Source organism: Suillus fuscotomentosus (assembly GCF_016647785.1).
Source record: "Suillus fuscotomentosus strain FC203 chromosome Unknown F5891scaffold_24, whole genome shotgun sequence".
NCBI classification, from domain to species: Eukaryota; Fungi; Basidiomycota; class Agaricomycetes; order Boletales; family Suillaceae; genus Suillus; species Suillus fuscotomentosus.
In genome coordinates this window covers 9,434-22,289 of record NW_024539536.1, presented here as the reverse complement: position 1 = coordinate 22,289, position 12,856 = coordinate 9,434, and the positions used below count along the sequence as shown (strand labels likewise).

Here is a 12,856-nt window from a genome sequence, read left to right as displayed (position 1 = left end):
CCTATTATCAATTCAGCTACACCATCACCCATCAATCCTTATTATCTGTGTCCTAAGTACTGCATCAAGCCAATTAATGGATCAAACAACCTTCAAGTACCTAAGCACTGCATCAAGCCAGTTAACAGTTACTATTTCTGAGATTTACCTTAATCTCATCCCTTTCAAAGTTATTTGGAATTTGCTTATTTTTGACAAACCCAACTTCTACACCTCCTCCCACAAACGACCACATTATCAACTATTAATATTTGTCTGAACTGTTGACTGTGGAGGATAGTGAGAACTGGTGATTTTTATTGTCAATCACATCCTAGTAAAACAGCGCACAACAGCAACTCTATTGCTGAAATGCTCCAGAGTCTCATTGTACTAAGGTCTGACCTCACGGCTCTCTCAGTTGATCCCTCAGCAGCTACAACAATGCCTATATCCATGGCCAGTACCACAGCCACTCCAACTTCAGCTGAGTACATGTTAGTTATATGATTATTCACCTCTACAGGGTGCACTTCTATGTCTTCTATGTGTTTTATTGTGTCTTCATACTCATGGTATTATTGCTGGCACTTTACTTACTATTTACATGATTTCCTGACCTCCCTAGGATGTCCCTAGGTCAAGTTATTACTTATCCTTTGATTGTGGCTTGTCTGTTTACATTTGTCCAGTGCTTCCTGCCTCTTTGGCAACTTACTCTGGACTCTAGTCTGATCCATTCTGGTCTCTCAGTAGCCTCTAGAAGTGGCCCACTTCACTCCTATCTTAATAGATTATGAGCCCTGTATTGTAACCATTTCAAAATCGCTATAGCTCAAGATCCACTGAAGATATTGACCCTGAAAACCCTCTGGAGCGCATCAGAGTTGTTGTAGAGTGTCTGGATCAGTTGGAGATCAGTCAATTTTAGGCTCATAGTACACCCCTTTCCACACTTTTCACTTATATTGAGGTCTATTCATTACATATCTGACTTGGGGTGTCTTCCATTGTATTTTGCGCCTTCAGAAGGGCTACAGGTGAACTATTTCTCCACTGCTCTGTAGACCAAAGGCTGCATTTTGAGGATGTTCAGGACAACCCTGTCAAGATCTAGACCACCCTCGAGTCTACCCATATCCAGCAGCTCCCTGCCACATCAGGAAACCTGCATTTTCCCTGATTGACTTGCATGGTCTGACAGCAATAATAAGCTGCCTATCTCAGAGTATGACATACTATATGTCTGACATCAGACCAGGCAGATCATTCAGGCAAAACACACATATATTCCATCAGAACACCAATACCAATAGACCTATCATATAATCCTTGAGTGCTGGCTCTACACCATCAGATAGTACAGGCTGTTTGTTCATTAGAATGTCAATACTAACAGCCTAATTAGTACAATCAGGTGCCAACACAGTTAAATTCCTAGATGGACAGGCAGAGCAGTGTCATTTGTTCACCCAACCAGCAGTAATAGTAGACACATCAAATGGCATAAGCAAGACAGACAATTTACCTGGCAGAATATAAGTACCCGCAGACTGATCGATCATATTACCATTGAGGCCAAAATACATTATTGCAGACAGTACAATATATCTGTCCCTCAGATAGTACTGATTACAGCTTAATCAGAGGGATTAGATGTACACGAGGTCATATTTCCCTATCCTCAGTAGCACAGACCATATGCCCCCCCAGACTAGTATTGGTTTCAGGAATATTAGATGAAACAGTGGTAAGCAACATCAGATTCTCATATCAGCAAGGAGAACAGACAATCTGGATCTCATAATATCAATCAATACAGACAATAATTATCAGATGAGTGGAAGTTCTTGTCGGCAATTTCACACTAAAAAAAACACAGCTGTTGGAAGTTGAACTCGGTACTGCCACTACTAGTTCCAGTAACACCTTTGATACCATTCAACCAAAGTCACAATTTGGAGCAGGACAATTCATTCCATGTAGTAAGCCTGACAAACTAAGAACAAAGCTGTACATTGTACAATAGCGTATAGTATGGAAACATATGATGATACTACTAGTACAAATCATGATGAAAACAAACGAAACTTAAGTGAATCATGATCAAACATGATGTAACCAGTATTAATAGTATCTCCCTCGCTTGTTGGAGCTTCCAGACAGGACGTACTTGGCATCATCGACCTTGTTGATGCTGCGCTTCAGGGAGTTCTCATACCACTTGCGATATCTCCTGAATCCTGTTTGCTTGGTGACTGTCTCCAAGCCATCAACACAAGCGCCCCAAGCAATCACTGTGTCCGGAAGAGTGTACCCTCTGAGGTTTTGGATTAAGGCGCTGAAAAAAACTCTGTGAATTGCTGAAGTCACTGACAGATTGATGGTACTTACTTGAGAGGGTCGCCATTACTTATAGAATATTCACCCTCCCGGTGCCAGACTGTTGAGTCACAAACACTTTCCAGGGTACACTTGAATAGATGCTACACATGTTGAAGTCCAGCATTGTCTTTCTGCAGGAAGAGTGCCTGTTAGTGTTGCATTAAATCAGTTAGAACTAGTTGCTAGCATCAAAAACATATACTACGTACTACAGTGGCATAATATTGCGAACAATGGTTGGTTGTCTTCACCTGTTGATTAGGGGGGCGGAGCCAAGTGGTAATAGTTATCATGAGGGGTTGCAGCCAAGTGTGCAAGCAAAACAAGATCCCATTATCACTCGTACTCCCACTGACCTCTTTGATGTGCCCAACCTTCTTCTTGTCTAACTCCTGCTCGATCACCCACTCATCACTCGGTAAGGTGTGTTTTTCTGCCTCGGCGATGTGGAAATGGGTGGCCCCCTCGATGTGGGGGTTCTTATTCACAAAATGTTGTATCTTCAACTCTGCTGACTCTGAAGATTGGGAGAACAATACTTTGAAAGGCCATAGCAGGTGGAACTCCGCATCTCTTGTCTCACATTGGATTAGCATATTGGGATGCCAAGGTTATGTTTGTCTTCATTGTCCTTGTCATCTGCCCCTTTTTCGACCATTGTGTTCATGTGCATGCAGATGGCAGTATGGAGTGCTGGTGGAAGTGGCAAAGATGCCGTGATGTTTCTTATTGTCGTGTGCAGAGGCACTAGAATGGATTTGTGAACTAGAGTTGGCAGATTGACAGAGAGTTATTGAAGGTGTGGAATGTATGATGGTCTGGAGAAAATGCTGGATCGGCTTAGACATGGCAGGTGGAGAGAAGGCTTACTTGCGAGTGAGATTATCGTCAGATTCAATTGCATTCAGGATATAATGATAATCTTGCTCTGAAACATTGGTACAGATGAAGTGTCTTTGAATAACATCTTGAGCAATATTTTGCATTGCTTGACATGTTTGACTCATTGCAACAAGGTCTGTTATCATCAACTCTTCCAATATTGATCTTATGATATTGGTATTGCATGCAACTGTGTATGGTAAGTGAAGCTCTCCAACATAATGGACAGTCTTACACTTCATAATGTCTTGATTTCATAGCTGTTTTTAAAAGTCGTCAATCATTGAATCATCTCGCCAACGTGATTAGACTATCATGTGATGTGCATGTTGTGAGCTGCTATGTACCAAGTTAGTCCCTTTCCCCCATTGCAACACCAGCCTCATTGGCAGCAATCTTTCAACTGATCATAAACCTTCTATCTAACATGACATCATAGTTGTATGGGCCTACTACCTATACATGCTGCTGTGTCAGACTCCTACAAAGGAATGTGCAGTGACTCGAAAATTTAAACTCAGTTGGTTATGCTTCAATTGCATACCCCTTTTTCTTGCACATGAAACACTATGCCATTCAATGCTCAAGTTTATCACGATGCGTTCACCTCCCATGATGAGAGTTATGCATCTACTACTTTGTGCAAAGATATCTCGTGGCAACACTCTGCAAATGGCCTGATTATTGTGGACCACAAGGATCAAACACCTTTCACTGGCTTTATTGTCGGACGGGTATCACCTTGGAATCTTAAGTGTGGTACCACTAGCAACTATCTCAAGAAAGGAGGACTTGAAAAAGCCAAATATCACAGACAAAGTTCTGAGACAAGAGTTTGATGCCGCTATCACCAATCTTGAAACTATGCAGAAAGTAGCGGGAACTACTGGTGATCATAGAAACATGGTGATTTGAGATGTTACAGGTGAGATGTTGTGTGTCATTGCCAATTTATTTGAACAGAGGGTATGTGATTTACATCTAGTGAAGATCTCAAATAAATTTTCATCTAGCCCATTTGCATTCCTTATTCACCTCATGGAAAGCGAGCTCCTGATGCTCCCAAGATGGACAGTACCACTGAGAACTGGGTTATTCCGACAGATCTGGAAGACCAGTTCAAGCTCGTCAAATACACACATTGCGCTGTCCCTCTGCCTGTCTTTGAAGATGACCAAGCTATCTCACCTTTGGATGCAAACCAACCATTGGATGGAGCCTTGGTCAAAGTCCATTTTTTGGTTTTCCAGTGGCATGTGCAAGGATATGATACATTTTTGGTGAAGGCAGTGAGGATCAACATTCTCAAATGTAGCGCAAGCATTATGACATCAAACATCCCTTGAGTGATGTGGACAATGAAGAACCGGCTCATAGGAAACAAGAGGTAGCAGTTGCAAGTGATTCAAAAGATTAAGTATTGATGCGTAAGTTTTGGGTCATGGTCTTTGTAATTGTATCATGAGGGCGCTTGTTCATCTTGTCTCATCAGCCTTTGTATTTGTACTGAGCATAACATATTTGTTTGTGCCATCATTTATTGTGTTTATCAACGCAGTGTATTATCTAGCTTTCACTACGGAAATGAGTAAATGATAGCTTTGGGTTCATGCACAGGATGATGTTGATGTCATGTGACTGGCAGATTATGTGCCGATGAAAATGACCTTGCTTCGCAAGGTAATATCATGCTGCATCATTTAAACACCTATAACAACACATTGGTTAAAAAATTGAGAAACAATGAAGTCTTGATGCTCAAAGAGCAGCAATAATATCACATTCAACACAGCTACAACATCACATGTATGAGGATCCAATCATTCCACAATTAATGATCAAGGTAAAAGACAAGTCCAATAATTTCGTCATTGCTATCATTTCACTTCTCTTCAATTCACCACCAACTTGCAATCATCTCTAACATTTTTGAGATGGCAATAGGGACAAAAGGCTGCATAAGCTTGGAGTTGCGCTGGCTGTTGAACTTGTAAGTCTCAGCTCAGTATTCATCTGAGTGATCAATGTCATCTTATGAATGTAGTCCTCTATCATGGGTGCCATGCAAGCAGCAACACTGGATTCTATGATGGCTAATTCTTCAGCCATGGCTTGCACATTTGCAACTGCAGAAGGTCGAGCCATGCTGATCCAAGTTGTTGGCCACCTTTCACAGGAAGTGAGTCTGTTGACCTGCCTTCAAACTTGAGGCATTCTGATCCAAGGTGTTTTTCACTGTTTACAGAGAGTAAGTCTGTTAATCCTCATTTGAGGTCAAGCCATTCTGATCTAAGGTTGTATCTAGACAGCGAACAAATAAATTCAATTTGAAAAATGCACATTCAACTTGATCACATAATACTGGGATTCCCATCAATTAGATAACTTAGATCATCTACTACTAGCCAACTGTACTACATGGATGAAGACATCGACCTCAAGGCCCAGCAACTGCTTGACCAACATTAATGTTGCTAGGCTGTTATTTTCATAGCAATATTAACGCAAATTCTGAATGCCTACTGTTAAGACCATGCACAAAGGGTAGGACTGATTCTGAGGGGCTTGGCTTCAGCTCGTGCGCTGCGCCCCTTACCCGAGTATGTGCCCTTAATTTCAGATTGGTGTCCGAGGAAAGTCCGAAGACGTCCAAAGACGTCCAAAGGACATCCAAAGGCGCAGGAAACTTCGGAAGGACTTTCTGGACGGGTGCAAGTAACTTCCGGATGAGTGCGGGAAAGTTCCGGAGGAACTTCCGGAAATTACAATGAGGTTTCGTCCTGATACGGATATGTATAATGGCTACTTGGGACTTGTCCTGAGTAGAAGTAAACAGAGGAAAGGCTGCAAGGACAAAGTCCGAAGCAGAATAGGTCCGGAGGACCGTGGGAAAGTTCCGGATGAACTTCCGGAACTTTGGATGAGTGGAGGAGTGGAGGAGCGGAGGAGCGGAGCTCTGGCCTAGGGAGAAACTCCCTAGGCCTGAGATGGATATCAACTAAGTTGGAAGACTAGAACTGATATGAGGACTTAGAGTGAAGACTAGTGCAAGGACTAATATGATATTCAGACTGAGGTACTACAAGACATATACACGAGTTTATATACTAAGAGAAATAACGGAAGGATCAATAAGCAGAGTCCGAGGCTATGTATGAAGCATATGCAAAGGTTGACAAACGCGAGTCAGAAATGAACATAGGTTAACGGATCAGTAAGCATACCGGTAATAGATATAACCGAGGTACCGGTAACAAGGAATACTGGATAGGCTGTGTTAACGTTATATGCACAGGAAATGAATTATGAAGCTTATCGTATATCAGATAGGAAATGGATCTATACATCGGATCGGACCAGATCGGATATGGTCCGGATGAGATGCATGGATATATAGGATGTGGCATTAGGGCGATGGGACAAGGATGAATGATGCAGGCTAGCTGCGAAGGATAAGGGATCCGGACGTGGACATGCGGATGTGGATGTGCAGAGGTGCAGGGATCCGAATGGGTACTGGAGACATGGATAGCACATCCAAAGGTCTGGATGAGGCATGGGAATATTATCGGATGTAGGTCCGAAATACGGGATATGACACCTACCAGCTCTTATTTTTATATCCAACTGTCCATGTCCCATACATCCATTCTTACTGTTGAAGCTTGGGTCAACTCATGAGACCCCATTTCCAACAAAATACTCAATGATCCTTAATTTTGGTACTTTTGGCATGGTAGATGGTCCCACATTTAGGCTTTTGTACCATTGGAAGAATACTTCCATGTACACAACCTGCAAGGGTTTTTTGTCACAAAACTGCCTCTTCATCTGTGACTTCAACTTCAACTTCCTATATTCACTTTGCAGATGGGATGGATCAATGGCTGATGCCACTCTGTGGACAGATGCTCACATTAACGACCTAAAAATCCCTAAAAGCCAATATTTTCTTGCAGATGCTGGCTTTGGGACCTCAGATGCTCTCCTTGTCCCATATTGAGGTGTCCATTATCATCTGAAAGAGTGGTGACAGGCTAATGTCAAGTTAGTTTTCATTTGTTAGTTCAAGCCGGCATTGGGCTAAACTAGATTGCTACATAGGCCACAGAACACAGAGGAGCTATTCAATCACCATCATTCAGCGCTTCACAACATGATTGAACATATTTTCGGTGTTCTGATGTGTCAATGGGGCATCCTGCAACATGTCCCTGAGTTAGCATGGACATTCAAGTCCAGATCCCTGTAGCACTATGCGCCCTATACAACTTCATTTGGAAGTATCACTCTGATATTTTTGACCTTCAATCTGACAGTAACCTTCTTGAAATCACTCAGGACGTTGCGTTAGATGAATTGGATGATGTAGGTGAATTATCTTAAAGAGCATGGACAGTGAGGACTTCCATTGCCAGGTCCCATATAATACTACACGTTACTAGACTTTAGTTTACAAAGGGGTTTTTTCTCCAACCACACAACTCATATTGTCTCTGAAAAGTTGGAAAAAATCACTGCCTGTGCCCTATCTCGCAAGCATGTCATCAAGCATAAGGTACAAATATTCTGACAATAAGACAATAGCACAACCAAGGGCCCCATCCTAAGATGATGAGGATGAAGCAGCACCTTGAGGAGACATTGTGAGGAATGTCTTGATGTAGTTAGTAAGCTCCTTCATCATATCAGACCCATCCTTCTGCACCTGAGCATTTACAGACAGCAGCCAAGTATCACAAAGGTAAGCTGACCAAAAGTAAGAGTACCAGCAGGAGGAGCGGCCTTAGGTTGATCACTGATGGGCACTGGCGCTGATGAGCTGGATGTAGGGACATTTGGGATGCGATATGTGTGCATTCCTTTCGAAATCTTAGGATCATCTGCTCAATGGCAGAGAAGTGTTCAAATCCCTTGGATTTGAACAATCTAGCTGTAGTGCACCAGTGAGAGTAATCATGTCATTAGTAGGGCATAAAAAGTGCAGCAGCAGAGTACTCGTATCTTGATATACCGATCCCAGACATTGTCATTCTTTCTAACTATTCCAGCTCCAAACTCATCACTCTACGTAAATCCTGATGTGTTCTTGATATTTAAGATGGTGTTATAGGCCTGAGCTACAAAGTGTGGATCCTTTGAGTATAGAAATATAATCATAACAGAAAGTGAGTCTGTTGATCCTTGTTTAAACTCATGGCATACTTACTCAAGCACCTGCCACAAGACCTCATACACACAAGGTGACCCAGAGCAAAACCAAGGCAATGGTGGCGGTATCTGCTGGAGATGAACTAGAAGGCCCTATTAGAAGAAAAAACACCTGGCACTGATGATTGCATCCAGCATGTGTCTTTCCATCTCCATTGGCATAGATATCATTCCTGGAATAGGTTTGTGGCATGTACATGGCCATCAGAATCATGGAAATACTCTCATATAATTCATTCCCAGCTCACTTACCCTGCAGCCAAGTTTCTTTGCAGAAAGTTCAAAGAGGCTGCCAGGGGTGCAGCAGAGAGCAGACTTTCATTCCAAAATCTTAATGAGACAGCTCACCCTGACATGGTCAGTCTTTGGGAAGCAGATGAGGCACTTGCTCAGGTAAACAGACTGGAGGATCCAACAGCCATGGACATTTATGAGGTCCGGTTAAAAAAGGGCAGGTGTCAAATTCTACTAACATTCATTCAGGCTGAATCATATTTTTATTATAATGCAGATGCCATGGTCTACAGCTCCAGCTAGAAAGCCACAGGAGTTGCACCTGCTGGAGGCTCAAAATTGTGCTGATCATTTAGTCACCAATTTCCTCAGTCAACAAGGAGCCGCCACTTGGCTAGCAACTGGTCTCACTATGGAGGCACCTGCTTATCTTGGATTTGAAGTTGATGCCAATGAACCAGATCCTCCAGTAGACAGGGTTCATAATTCACTTGAAGATTATTCCAATCTTGATGATTATGATCACAATCTGGATTCAGAACCACATTATATCTCTCTATTGTTAAGATGGGAGTGAAGTGAGCTGCTTTTAGAGGCTACTGAGAGACCAGATGAGATCAGATTAGAGTCCAGAATAAGTTTCCAATGTATTAGTTCTGCCTTAATCCTCACTTCAATGGCTTTCAACATATTTCATACCCTTGTGTTAACTCCTTGTTTATGGAGGTTGTAGTCTTTGTACTTGAGGATTGCAGTCTAAGTGCATGTACAATTGCATGGAACATTCTTCAGAATTCTGGCTTGATAAATACTAGGATAAAAACACATTCCTTTCACTTTCCTTACTAGCTTTTGCAGATAGCTGTATCATTTTTTCACTTTATGCTATTTTCAGTGTTAATCACTATTGGCTAGAAGTTGTTTTATTATTAGTTTGCCTGAAATACTAAGCTTTGTTGGGCGCTATGCGGTGCATGATACACATTCAAGTTGTCTCCAGTGATTCTACCCTTGTCATAATTAGTGTAAACACCCAAAAAATAGCTTTCTTTTTCAGGATGGTTGACAATGAAATTAATCTTTCTTCCCTATTGTCTATCCCCGATGTCAGTGATATTCATGACATGAAAAAAAATCACCTCTGATGAACTCAATTGTTTGGTTACACATGAGGATCCACTAGAGGCATCACAACTGCCAGGACACTTGCTGTCTCACATCTTCCAGCCTTTTAAAATTTCTCTCCCTGATGTATCTGACCTCAAAATTCCCCTTAGAAAAATAATTTATTTCAATGAGTGTCTCAGGTCACAATAGATCACAATACTAGGGCTTATCACCAGATTCCCTAGTGCCACTGTACAACACTGCAACCTGCACTTGAAACTGAGATCTTTCAGTTAACCCTCCTGAAGACGAGTCGGACTTGAATACTAGGAGTGCTAGTGGCACTCCAGTGAGTCTGAACCCAGAGGCTGCAGGGAGTATGACTTACAAAGCAATTGGCATATCCTTTATAAACACTCTTGCTGGCTGCTTATTAGCATCATAGCCCCTGCTTGAATGCAAGTGCTATGCAACTCACACTTAGAGTGCAGCCAGTGCTCACAAGGCATTGCCTAGCAGCAACATAAAGCGTAAATCTGATCTTATCCTCTCTGATGACATCATAGCAAGATGGAGAAACATCAGGGTATCTGATGAGCTGACACATAGTCCTTATAAGCCTGCAATGTGGCTTGGGAAGGCTGCAGACACCCATGCCTATCTCATGATGAGCAAACAGCCCTGGAGGTGCTTTGTGCTAATCTTATCAGTCACTAATGTATATCACCATCTCAGAGTCCTCATATACAATCGCTCTGGTAGTGCTGTATCTACTCACTTTGATATCTATCAGCAACTGGATTTATTTTCTCATATTATCGCTGCTATCAATTTCAGCAGTCTAGAATGTGTTGGGTACAATTCAACAGTCTCTTTTATGAAGCATGTTTTGCTACCTCTTTCTACAGACATCCAAGTCTATTGTCCAATCAAGAATATTCCCATATAACATAGCAGTTCACCAGACCCTGCTGCTTCCACCTCTGAATCCATCATTGAACTGTTTATTTGTGAGAGCTTGTCATCTGATGATCACCTCGAGTCTGTAGTCTCTGATGCCTCTACCTCTGAGGAACACTCAAGTGAGGACTCCCTTAAAGTGAGCTCAAATGATACAACTACTCAACCATTTGCATATGAAGAATCCCTCCTTTCTCTTTCACATGCAACCTACCATGGTATCCAGTGCCCCCCTTCTTAGCCTCACATTCCAAATGTCCCAGGACTTGACAGAAAGCATATGCACCATCATGCCCTATCCTTCCCAATTTTCTCATTCTGTGCACTCACCTAAACCTTGTGGCAAGATCTATGGAGGGAATAATGTATATATCATCAAGAGAATTCTCTTCATGAGTTGGAGCCTCGTTGGTCATGAAACTATCTGCTCTCTGGCCAGTTTGAATGAAGAGGAGTATATTGTCAAGGACCATTGGATTCTTGGCAAGCAGAATGCCATCATACTGAATTAGACTGAGATGCTGAAATTGATGCATGGTATCTCTGGTGTTCCAGAACTAGTAGATTATTGGCTTGTTACAACATCAGAAAGTGAGGTCGACAACACTTGAAGTTATCACACAAGAGAACCCACATGAGCCTATGGGCAATTGTAATGGTAACATATGGGTGGGCCCATAGTCTATAGTGGTGGGCCTATAGCATAATAATGATGGATCCCATGTAATGATTATCATGGGTGATGACTTGGCCCAAAATGTTCATAAGATGTCATAAATAATGTGTCAGCCCTTAGATGCTGAAAGTCACAATTATTATAGATAATGACTTGGCCCAACATGTCTATAAGACACTGTGAATGCCATCTTGGCTCATGGGTGCTGAAATTTATCACAGTCAATTACATTTCAGTTCAGATACAGGTCTGGATAGTCACACTTTGGCATATCCAGCATTCAATGATCACCTCTGGACTCCTATACATGGCAATGATGAATCACATGCAAAATGTGCAACCCTCTAGTTATGCTCGGTCAGTGTTATTCAGATGTTGACCAAGAGATATATCAAGCATCAAATGTGGCTGGCCATGCTCGGTCAGTATAACTCAGATGCAGCCAAACAACATATGAAGTCAAATATAGCCAGTCATGCTAGATCAGTGTAATTAAGATCTGGTCAACAGATCACATCAAACATCAGATGTGGCCAACCATGCATAGCAGCATATGATGCTAGCAGGATGAAGTTAGGTAGATTGAACAGATATATGTGGGTAATAAGCCACCAATGGTGATAATGTACATCAGCCTGTCATACTAGCAGAAGAAAGTCAGATAGATAGGACTGATATATGTGGTGGCCAGCCGAGAAGTTTGATAATGCACAGCAGCCCATGATACTATGTCAGATAGATAAGTATGTGTCTGCACTGCAAAAGTAACAAGATAAATATAATCAATACTAAAGGTGGTAGGCCAATCAATGGGAATTATGAATTTTACATACCACTTCAAATGTCTTCTACCTTGCTGTACTTCACATAATTCTCCTCAGCATACATTGAGTGCTGCTGTCCATGTGGTATTTAGAAATAATTATACATGCTGTCTCTCATAAACCATGCCCACACCCATTTATCACCCAACTTGACATCTACCTCATGCTGGACAAGCCAACCCCAGAATTTAAGACTTCTAAGACTTCTAAGACTTCAATGACTTTGAGGATACTTCTAGGATACACTTTTAGAACACTTTGAAGACATACCAAATTAGAATATATTTGTACAATTTGATCTAGTTATTTGCATGTTCATCCATGCTTTATCTATATCCACCTATCTTTACCAGTCTATTATCATTGCTTTTTGAATTTAACTAAATAGTAGCAAGTCCTATTATATGTATCCTTATGGTTCACACAGTGCTTATAGCCTTATTACATACATATAGTATGACCTTGCTTACCTTGCTAGAGTTTTTGTCTATGAGTTCTGGATATTCATATAGTATAATAAATTGTTACATAGCATATACTAAATAATATTTCCTTCCCTTTGGATGCTATCAGTGTTAGTGAAATCATCTTAGTAGTT

The 12,856-nt window shown here is 41.6% G+C and overlaps 2 protein-coding genes across 2 annotated transcripts; both read left to right on the top strand.

Annotated features, from left to right (window-relative positions):
• Positions 1 to 3,815: 3,815 nt before the first annotated feature.
• F5891DRAFT_979783 (uncharacterized protein) lies at positions 3,816 to 5,498 on the top strand (the record flags this gene model as incomplete). Its single annotated transcript, XM_041376931.1, has 7 exons — positions 3,816 to 4,065; positions 4,172 to 4,212; positions 4,260 to 4,535; positions 4,562 to 4,646; positions 5,181 to 5,236; positions 5,291 to 5,425; positions 5,472 to 5,498. The coding sequence occupies 7 exons, from the start codon at positions 3,816 to 3,818 to the stop codon at positions 5,496 to 5,498; spliced, it is 870 nt and encodes a 289-aa protein (XP_041226456.1).
• A 3,226-nt stretch (positions 5,499 to 8,724) lies between these two features.
• F5891DRAFT_935226 (uncharacterized protein) lies at positions 8,725 to 8,949 on the top strand (the record flags this gene model as incomplete). The annotated part of the gene is made up of 1 exon (XM_041374039.1): positions 8,725 to 8,949. A coding segment is annotated over one exon (225 nt), but the record flags the coding sequence as incomplete, so codon positions are not given.
• Positions 8,950 to 12,856: the final 3,907 nt, after the last annotated feature.